We start from the raw sequence: 10,928 nt of genomic DNA, 5'->3' as shown, positions 1-10,928 counted from the left end.
TCCCCCTCTTCTTTTCTCCCCCTTCGCTTGTTCCGATCGGCCCGGTCTCTCCCGTGACGTCGCGCCCCCACCCGTATACGTGCTAGACTTGCAGCATCAGCACCGCGGACAGGTCTCATCTCCTGTAGTACACAATTTACACCACTGCTTTTCAAACATTTTCGAGTTCAGGACCCCCCTATATTGCCAACAATACCTATATAGGCTATGTGGCTGTAGAGCCCCCATCTGAAAAGGTTTTGTGCCAGGGGGAACTCTATAAGAGAAGATTAATTGTTAAATGTTTTCAAACGTTGAAAATGTGTCAATACTTTACAAAATGTTTTTAATATGAACATCAAATCCCGTGAAACTTTATACAAAAGGGCCCCCTCTAAAATGAGATGAGACATCTCAAGCCAGGGGATGCACAGTATGCTAGTATACTGTGAAAAACGCATTTCTCTGACGATAAAATCTCAGCAAAACAAACATTTTTAAATGAGCAGCAGTACATGCAGTCAGATATTCTGGTCCTGTAGAAAGTAAAGGCCTGATTATACTTGCCACGATGTATGAAATACAAAATAGGGTTAAACTGATATTGATGCTGACAACACCATGAAAAGGTCAGCACCACGGACAGATCCCATCCATGCAGAGTGCAGACATATAGGCTTAGAAAACGAGAGAACATCAAAATGATAGAAGATACTGAACTGTCACAATGGATGTGGTTCTCTAATGAGAGCTATCACAACATAATGTTTTGAAGTGAACATTTATCTCGTTGCTCGTGATCAACATTACATACTTATTTTAACAAGGCATCTGAGTTAGCAGGCTGAGAGACCGCATGCAACATCCTTCTGCTAGGCGAGGCGATTTTATTCGTGTATCATATTTCAGCAACATGGCCATTCAAAGTGCTTTGCACAAAACGTTAATAGCAATACAACAACAACACATTATAAAACAATTGCATACAATTTAAACAGTTATTAAAGACTTAAAAGAGAATAGGCCTACGCTAAATAAAACACATCATAGAGAATATAGGTGTGCACAATATTGAGATCAAAAGCCTAAATAAAAGGCAGTGGGAAACAGAAAAATCTGCAACTTCTATTTAAAAGAACTGGGAATTGTAGCAGAACTACATGTCAGGTCTATTTTCTTTATGGAAACACTGTTGTATAGTCTACTCTAGATGAATGCATTGAAAGTATTGCTGAAATACGGTGTGCTTTTTACCCATCATCAAAATGAAAAGGCTTTATGCAAGAACGAAGAACCTATGGGGTATAACATCTGTGCAGTGATACTGAATGGTCTCATGGGGACATGCAGACATAACAATATCCATTATCTAATATAAATAATCACTCAGAAATAAGCATTAATGATTTATGCCAAGCCCTCTTTTATTCTCGACAATTTATCATATAAAGTTTTTATACTAACAAATGTTTTATTTTCCATTTCACTCATTGTTAATCAAGATAGTCCAATTAAATAAAAATTAAAAGTTGACTTCAACACACACATTATGTGTATGGCAATAATTTAACATTAACATGAGTTTAAAATATATAATAATCAATTCACAACAATTCATCTTGTCTCATTGGGGGCTGCTTAACTGTTCCTCTACAAAGACAGATAGAGAAAACATTTATCAGTGTGTTGTAATAAGTATGTTTGAGAACCAGATCCTTTACTCATTGATTTATAATTTGTATTTATAATCTAAATCTGCAAAGTACCGTATAGTAACAAAAAATGAGTGGAGCAAAATACTAAATGTGGATGCAGATATGCATCTCTGAAATGTTGTAGAGTAGGCCAGCCTATAGCATGAAGTTGAAATTAATTTTATTGTATGCACTTCAGTTACATATCCCACCACTGCTGGTTAGACAATAATCACCTTCACCTTTGAGCCCATGCACGTGCCCACCATCTCTGTCTGGCCTTTTATGAAACCAGCACAGACAGTTTGGTTCTATTTAGATTTGGAGACTCATGTTGTTTTATACTGAGCATTGGCAACATTACAGTACAGTAGTAGTAGACAGACAGTAGTACAGTAGACTGTAGACATGTTTGTTTACAAGTAAATCAAGGCAGAAACGTTTCATTTATTTAGGCTTTGTTTGCACGTGTTCGCAAACCCCGCCTCCAGTCAGTAAAGGTCTTGTGATTGGTGGGCTTGGAACACCATCCGGACGTCAGTGTGGAGGGGGCGTGTCAACATGCAGTTGTATGGTTGTGTTTTGTGTGTAGAGTTTAGCAAGAATTGCTCCTAGTCCTCCTAACGTAAATACACAACATTCTCCGTATTTGGAAAATAATAACCAATTTAGAATATTGTTAGCAACATTTTTAGTTACTCATTCGGTGAATATGGCAATGTTCGACATGGCGAAAGTTGGAGCGAATGTATTGAAGAGTGCAGATACTGGAGAGGTAGGGAAGCGAGATAACGTTCATGTTCAAACATTTCCTTTGTAATTGTTACATTCTGTTAATGTAATTTTCAGTTTGATCATTCTAGAACTGAAATTAAAAGTTGCCTGCTATGATAAATGCTGCTGCATCGAACTGAGGTTGTTAACTTGTTAATATAGCCTTTCCACCGAGAAGCAGGAAGTCAAGTCACGATCCAAACTTATCTAAGTGTTATATTGGTTGCAGTTGAATGTGCCCGCCGCTGGATGGCGCAATTATCATAATTATTCAGCAACTACAATAATGTTGTATACATCCTATGGCGGTGTAGGCATGGTTTATTATGGTATTATAGGGTCTAGGTGGTTTTAATTTTGTTTGTTTGTTGATGCCTAATGTTATCTGATAAGTGTGTCAACTCTGCCCCTTTCTGTGTTCAGAGTATAGAACTGCAGTCTCTATGGCAGAACCAGACAGTGGTACTGCTGTTCATGCGAAGGTTCGGCTGCCAAGTATGCCGATGGATGGCATCAGAAATCAGCAAACTAGATCCAGACCTTAAGGCCAACGGTGTAGGACTGGTGGGCATCGGACCAGAGGAGACTGGCCTCAAAGACTTCAGCGAGGGAGGGTTCTTTAAAGGAGGTAAGCAGCTCTGGTACCAACATGGAATGGCAAACAAAAAGGTGTATATAATAATTCAGATTAAACGTTATGTGAATTTTCACATGGTATGAACTTTTGTGTTTGTTTTTCACCATCAATGTAGGAGGATAGGAACGGAATATGAAAAGCATAATGTACTGAAAGTTGTGAATACAATTTGAAAGGATGTTTTTCAATTACTCCTTCAACCAGCTTTAGCAATTCCACTTATATAAATGTCAAGACTCAAACCCAGGTGGTAGGACCCATAAGCAGAACACTTGGAAATTAGAGTTGCACGATATAATCCAGATGACGCAATAATATTTGATGACGCAATAATAATGTGACCGTCAATGACTTTGTACTTGCAGAGCAGTCATTTGGTTCCATTTGTCTCTCCAAAATATATATGGGCTTATCGGGTTTGTATCTGGTCTGAGTCATAGCGACATGCCTAATATGGGTGTATTAGTTTTGTTTATCGAAGCCTCGGTAATAGCATCCTCTCATTAGTCAATTTTAATATAAGATGATGATAATATAGAATAAGGATGCTAGGATATAAGTGGTTAAAGAGAGAAGGTTTGGAACAATACATGTTTGTGCTGTCTCATGAACCAGAGCAGCTTATTGTATTGATGGATTATAAGCAAACAATATTAATTCATGGTCATCTTTTTCTTATATACTGTAGCTCTTTACATTGATGAGAAGAAGAAAAGCTACAAGGATTTAGGCTTCAAAAGGTAAGCATGGCAGACCTGTTTTTGATTGATTGATTGATTGAAATCTTTATTAACAGTTTGCAGAATTACAGTACATTTCAAGCACAAACTCAATACAAAGACTGTTAACTGTGAGTGGACGACCCAATTAAGCCTTACACTTGTTTACAACAGGGTCCACATTGTTCAATTCATCAAAACATTTAGAGACAAACAAATAGACACTTCTATGTAGTTAAAGAAAAGAACGATTTGAAGGCAATCGGTCGGGAATCTCGAGATACGCAAGTATAGATTGACACACACACACACACACACACACACAAAAAAAAGTCTGGGACCGAGTCCACTTCAATTCGGCTTAGAGTAGCGCAAACGTCGATCACTCTCTGCTGGTTTCTGATCGTCTGCACCTTTGTTAAATTGACGCACAGTCGCACACATGCACGTACACACACACACACACACACACACACACACACACACTCTCTCTCTCTCTGTGCCTCAAATTAATTAGTCTCATGTCGCGCAGCTGCGTCTAGATTCTCCCGGCAGCCGGGAACTGCCTATGCCATAGAAAGCATAGGTGGACCTCAGGCTAGTACAGTACATGCAGAAACTACATAATTCATGGCTAATGGTATCCTCCCTCAGATACACTGCCTTAAGTGTCGTCCCAGCCGCACTGGGGAAGAAAGTACGAGATGTTATTGCCAAAGTATGTATCTTCACAACTGTGCCATTTTTCATGATCATGTTGAATACATTTTAGTTATGTGTGTTCACATTGTTGACATGGTCAGAGAATTGGATTTTTTATTTTGTATTTATTTTTAATTTTTAGACTTAGCATTTTGCACACATACACTTGTAAATCTGCTATTTATGTCCAGTGACAGCGGCAAGTATAAATCAAGCTTGAATGTACAATTGGTGAAGTAGATGAAAATGTAAAAGGCTGACGGTCACTGTCTGTATTCTTTCAGGCTAATGCTCTCGGAATCCAGGGGAACTTCAGTGGAGATCTGCTACAAAGTGGAGGCATGCTCATTGTGGCCAAAGGTAGGTCCCAGGTGTAGGAAGGTTGAAGTTCAACTGAGATATGCACCAGAGGAGGGATACTATCTGAGGCCCCTTTTCCACCCGTTGGTTCCCAGTGGGAACCGGTTCAGTTCTTTTTGGTTCTTAGTCCATGAGCCAGAGCTCCAAAATTGAAACGTTAATTATGAATTGAGTGGGAAAAACCATACCTATATTAGGTATGGTTATAAAAAATTTAATATAGGGTATAGTTTGCCCAACAATTTTGGAGCTCTGGCTCATGGACTAAAAACCAAAAAGAACTGAACCGGTTCCCATTGGGAACCAAAGGGGTCTGAGTGGTATCTTGTATATGGGGATACACATATAGAATAGAGGTTTTGATTGTTGAAATGGTAATCGGAGTTATTCATGTGTACAAATAGTTTGAGTTCATCAAAAGCAGAAAGTTCATCAGTTACATACTTATTTCTTACATTCTTTCATTTTTATGTATGTATGTGTGTGTGTGTGTGTGTGTGTGTGTGTGGTGTGTGTGTGTGTCACAGTGAGTGCGAGTGCGTGCGTCTGTTTGTATTCACAAACAGCCGAATATGTGGATCCACATAATTTCCTAGTTGTGTTATCAAGAAAGGGAGGCAGGCTTGTTTTATTGTGGCATCTGATCTCCACTAGAGGGCACTGCAGTATTATGTTATATATTTTAGTGCCAGTTTGAATTATTGTAACGTCTCAGAGTCAAAGTTATGTCACATTACCTTAAACTATCTTTTCTTTGCACATTGAAGGTGGAGAGAAGGTCCTGCTTCATTTTGTACAGGATTCACCAGGTGACTATGTACCTTTGGAAGACATTGGCAAGGCTCTTGGTGTCTCATCCAATGCACAAGCAGGAAAGATGCCAGTGGTAAGTCACTTTATAAAGTCCCCACAGTCAAATCTCATTATTTGAGATATAGGTGCCAGATATAGGTGATATAGGTGATATAGACTGGTTAAGGTACTAATAAAGTTAGTCTGCAGTTTATCTCATGCGTCAGTACCTGCAACAGCACATAGCGGTACCATGGCTTCTGGGTATGAAATCTGCTCTTGACCTGCAGCTCAAAGATAAGAGTTGTCAAGAGACAAATGTGTAGAAATGAGGAAGCAGCCAGCAAACAATAACTGTCCTTTTCTCATGGTTTATTTACCTCTCATGGACAAGCAACGGACGCGTTTCGACCTTCCTCAGCGTTGTGTTCCTATAACCTCTGTGGTACAGGCAAAGGCAATATCAGCATTATCCCTTTTCAACCTGGTGTTGCTATTTTGGGCATGGCATTATTATAGGCAGATTTATTTCATTCAAACATTTTTAAATGGGCTTTCCCAAAAGCTCACAACATGTTGCATTGTGCTTTTATATTGGCTATTTCATCTATTTTTGTATGCAATAGGGCATAAGTATAGGGCATAGCATGTACTGTACCTATCAGAGCAACTCCCTTATTGACAGTTTTAACTTTTATCCCACAAAGAAGTTTTCTTTTTCAATTCAATTCAATGCATAGCGTCAAATCACAACAAGTTGTCTCAAGACACTTTACATGTAGAGCAGAGACCCTGCAGTCCCACCATAAGCAAGCAATTTTGTGACAGTGCGGTAACGAAATAACTCCCCCTTAACTGGAAGAGACGTCAAGCATACCCAGACTCTGGGGTGGACGGCCCAATCCGCAGTCACAGTTGCAGTTGGAGCGGCTCCCCGGATGTCGTTAGTGGCAGGCCTTACTGGAGTGTAAGTCTGTACAGTGTTAATTACTATTGCACTGATGGGACTTGAATCCACACAACCAAAGGGAGGAGGGGGGAGAGGGGGAGGAGGAGAGGAGAGGCCTTAATTACACAGTGTGAGACCGAAACTGGGAGAAGGTTCCACAGCTGAGGTGCCTGAAACTTAAATGCCGGATCATCATGCATTTTTGCATACTGTGAACGCACCAGTGTTCTAGCAGGTTTGTAAGGCTTCATGAGTTCTTTAAGATACAGTGGTGCCTGACCATTAAGAGCTTTGTAGGTGAGGAGGAGAATTTTAAACTCTATTCTGTATTTAACCGAGAGCCAGTGCAGAGAGGCCAGTGAAGGAGTGATATGATCACTTCTTCTGGTTCCTGTCAGTACATGCGCAGCAGCATTCTGGACTAGCTGTAGTGTAGACTGTTAAGATACTTACGTGGGCAGCCTAATAATGAGATACAGTAGTCCAGCCTAGAAGTAACACATGCATGAACAAGCTTCAGTCTCAACAAGTCATTTTGATGCCTAACCTTGGTCAAAGGTAACTCCCAGATTCTTTACAGTGGCCCTGGCGGCCAATGTAATGCCATATAGGGTAAAATGTCCATCAGCTAATTTGTCTCTAAGGTGCTTTAGGGCCAAGTACTTTATTGTACTTGGTGTACTCAGTTTTGTCCGAGTAGAGGAGTAGATAATTCCGGGTCATCCAACCCTTTATGACCCTCGTTTTTGCGAAATGAACAACTGCAATACGACCAAACAACATATGGAAACCATAGTTACATGATGGAAAGCCCCCCCACACACACACACACACACACACACACACACACACACGCACGCACGCAAGCACATACGCAACTGTCACTATGTGTTAGTTGTAGGCTAAATTAAATTATTAAAGTCTTTATTCATTTAATATACAACAAGATTAGTGAATGAAAACCTGAACCTGTGAACCATGAATTAGATAACAACAAAATAGCTCCCATGTCATTGGAATGAGTTTGGATGCACACAGCCCGCGACAACCACACACACGCTGCTGTTTTGCAAATAGCTTAATCTCCTCCTCCTGTCCTGTCTGTCTCTGTCACTGTGGTCTGTGACACCGTTTCACCTGGCTTCATCGATAGATATAATTGAGTATCAATGATTGGCATTCTATGCCAAGTCCAGATTTGTCTTATACAAAACAGATTACCACTGATTACCACTATTATGGAATCCAGAAGAATGGCATAGATAAACTTCAACCTAGCATACCCTCACATCATCAACATACGTTTATGTGATTCCACTAATATGTAGTATCTTACAGAGGAATTAGATGTAAATATTCACTAATAAAACCAGAAGGCTGTTTTGTTTAAATGTGTGAAACATTAAAATGAATGATGATGGGAATCAAAATTAGACCGGAATGTGGTGCACGCGATAATTGGTTCCCTGGAGTCCTTATAACAAACCAAATTGCTGAAAGCCCAGCATGGAGTCATAATGTCATAATAATTCCAGGCTATCAGCGGGTCGCATTGTGCCGAGATGCACTTGAGCTTGTAGATCGGCTATTTTGCAGTGCAGCAGGACACCATCATAATTATGTCAAAGGATAACTCGGGCTAAAGGTGCCAATGGCACACTGTATTCATCATGGCAGGTCTAGAACCATTGGACCTTGTGGGTTACTGAAGCTGTGACAGGTCTGAAGATAAACGGATGTCATATTCACGGCCATGAAACAGAATAAACTTAACAAAGTGACAGTGGAAAAGTTTAGTGGGTGATCAAAAGAAGAGTCAGTTGTTCAGTTTCAATCTAATGACCGACAACTAATGGCAACCGTATCTGCTCTGGGTAGTTTCTTGTCTGTAGTCCCCAAGGACGTTTTACCGTCGGATCACTCACCAGACACCTACGACACATTGACCTTAGCCAGTGACATCAGAGGTCACAGATATTGTTCCAGTAACCGGACATGCTGGGGGCCCACTGGTTACTGCTTTGACCACAGAACTGTAGTTACTGCAACGGCCAGACTCATATGTCGGTCTGGCCCTTGCCAGTATCCACAGTTATGCAGCCGATATGTCCCGATTTTAACCACTTTTTTCAATTTGGTGTCCTTATTTTGGGTCATTATAGACATTTGTATAATTAGAGTTAAATGTTATTTTTATATAATGGAGATTATTGCGACTGTAGGTCGCAGATTCCTATGAAAACCTGCAAAACCTGTCAGACACCATATATGGCCGTCAGTCTGTCGCGCCTTGTGACATGCTCCATATACAGTATGGTTTTCTCCATATATGAAGATCACAACACTGACCTAATCAAACCCTGGATAGCCATACATGGAGAAGACCTAAATCTGCATATATGGAGCCGGCCAGCAACTCTACATCTTCATATACTGTATGGAGCTGACCTGTTATGACATTCCATATGTTGATCCTACCCCACCGGTCCTTCCTCTTCGATGTCTCCCTTTTGACTGATACCTGTCCATTCCAACTCTAGACAGGCCCGCCTCAAAGCCCTAACTGGGCTGGCCGAGGCCCTGCCTGGCCTTACTGATTAGTACACATTTTACACCCTACCCGGCCCAAAATGGTCAATTATTAAAAAAAAGGTCCATATGGGCATTACCAGACCTGTTTGCTTCTCACCCTCGGGGCGTCTTACTGGTATACTTAATTTAAAACATTTATCATTTATTTTCATAATTTATCAAAACATTTATTTTTATGTTAATTTCTAAATAAACATAAATAATAATATTCTTTGATAAAATGTTCTTTATTTTTTTGCAAAACATCGGTGATCTGTGATCTAGGACTCTCTAAAATCGGGGTTGACATCGGACCCAAAAATATGGCATGGGTTGGTCTCTAACAACTGCCCTGATTGGGTTCTGGCTGGGGATCTGTGATGCATGGACGTGGTTAAAGTGGCACCCACCTGGACAGGCCACAGTGAATCGTCACTTGTCGTCACTTTTACTTACGAAGCTATACAATAGTGTGACATTTGAAATTAGATAGCCCCCTCTGTGTCTGGTTATAGGAGACAGTAATGAAATATGTGCAGTCTTGACTCTCCCAGGGTGGAATATATTTCAATGCATGGTAAAATAACTGTCTAGTAGCTTTCCACAGTTTACTGCTATTTGACCCCTATAAAACATAATAAAGAATGGTCCAGATCAAGGTGCCCTGTTGTGTTTCTACGAGATTCACTGTATTGTTTTAAAACAAAAACAGTTTTATTCTATTTTTTACATCCAAAGCCTAGCTAGCTGCCCTAGTTGGCTTTAAATATTCCCTGAAGCTTTTCTTGTCAGAAGAAATTGCAGAGGAAATAAGTCTCAAGTCTCATGAGGCTACAGGTTTTACTGAAAGTGAACTCCTGAAGCTGGACACAGGGGCGAGAGCTTAGAGCTGTTTCATTCAATAAACTCTATTTACGAGGCCTCTACTGATACACATTTCAGTCTCAAACAGCATCAGAGATCGTATCATTATACTGACATCAATGAATTTACTCACTGGTACATTTCATCACATTTGATTTTTGATTGATTAACCCAACAATAATTATATTTTGTAGTGAGACGTCGTATATTGACAGTCTTCTTCCCGACAGCAAATCATTGCTCAGAATTAAAATTCAAAAGTAGCAAAAAGCAGATCTACAAGCTCAAAACGGGTCACGATGCAACATGTTGATCTTGTAGGTCGGCTATGTTTGTGTGACACTAGTGTAACGAAGTAGGGCATTAATTTAATTTTAAATATGGAAATAAGAGGTTTCTGCTGGACAGAAACGACATATATCATAGATTTGTAGGTCAAGCTCAATCAAACTTTTGTTCTGTTCCCTGCAGTGCAATGATGATGTTTGTACATTATGATCTATGCTCTATGGACACCTGGCATCCTTGGAGAAGTTGGAATAGACAACTAGAAGCTCAAACAACAAGTCATAAAAGTATGTTTGAGTTTGATAGGATTGTGTTGCACTACATTTATGAAATCAACCCACGCTACCATTACGTTTTGATTACTTATAATGACCTTTTGTGATAATATGTACTGTATGTGGTATGCTTGTAGCCTTCAGTGATTACTAAAATTATTGCTTTGATAGATTAAAAAAAAATCTGAATCTCTAATGTAGACTATTATTAAATGTATTACTTGAATTACATCACATGTTAAACTGATTTGATCTTATATCTATTTAAATTGTCTATGTTTGTCAATGTGTAAATTCTACAAATTATTTTATATTATATATACA

The 10,928-nt window shown here is 39.6% G+C and overlaps 1 protein-coding gene across 1 annotated transcript; it reads left to right on the top strand.

Moving 5' to 3' along the window:
- Positions 1-2,239: 2,239 nt before the first annotated feature.
- prxl2b (peroxiredoxin like 2B) lies at positions 2,240-10,861 on the top strand. The gene is made up of 7 exons (XM_080785209.1): positions 2,240-2,448; positions 2,871-3,075; positions 3,773-3,824; positions 4,458-4,521; positions 4,790-4,865; positions 5,633-5,751; positions 10,513-10,861. Exons 1-7 carry the CDS (start codon positions 2,386-2,388, stop codon positions 10,537-10,539), a joined length of 606 nt encoding a protein of 201 aa, XP_080641335.1. The 5' UTR covers positions 2,240-2,385; the 3' UTR covers positions 10,540-10,861.
- Positions 10,862-10,928: the final 67 nt, after the last annotated feature.

Source organism: Protomyctophum bolini, assembly GCF_963924005.1.
Source record: "Protomyctophum bolini genome assembly, chromosome: 2".
NCBI lineage: Eukaryota > Metazoa > Chordata > Actinopteri > Myctophiformes > Myctophidae > Protomyctophum > Protomyctophum bolini.
Note: the sequence above shows the minus strand (reverse complement) of the source record. Positions and strands in the feature narration are given on the sequence as shown.

What these genes read in the sequence shown, in the direction of transcription:
- prxl2b (XM_080785209.1), top strand. Translation starts at nt 2,386, where the DNA reads ATGGCAATGTTCGACATGGCGAAAGTTGGAGCGAATGTATTGAAGAGT. An exon ending in AAGGATTTAGGCTTCAAAAG is followed by an intron (nt 3,825 to 4,457) that starts GTAAGCATGGCA and finishes ATCCTCCCTCAG; the next exon opens with ATACACTGCCTTAAGTGTCG. An exon ending in AAGCAGGAAAGATGCCAGTG is followed by an intron (nt 5,752 to 10,512) that starts GTAAGTCACTTT and finishes TGTTCCCTGCAG; the next exon opens with TGCAATGATGATGTTTGTAC.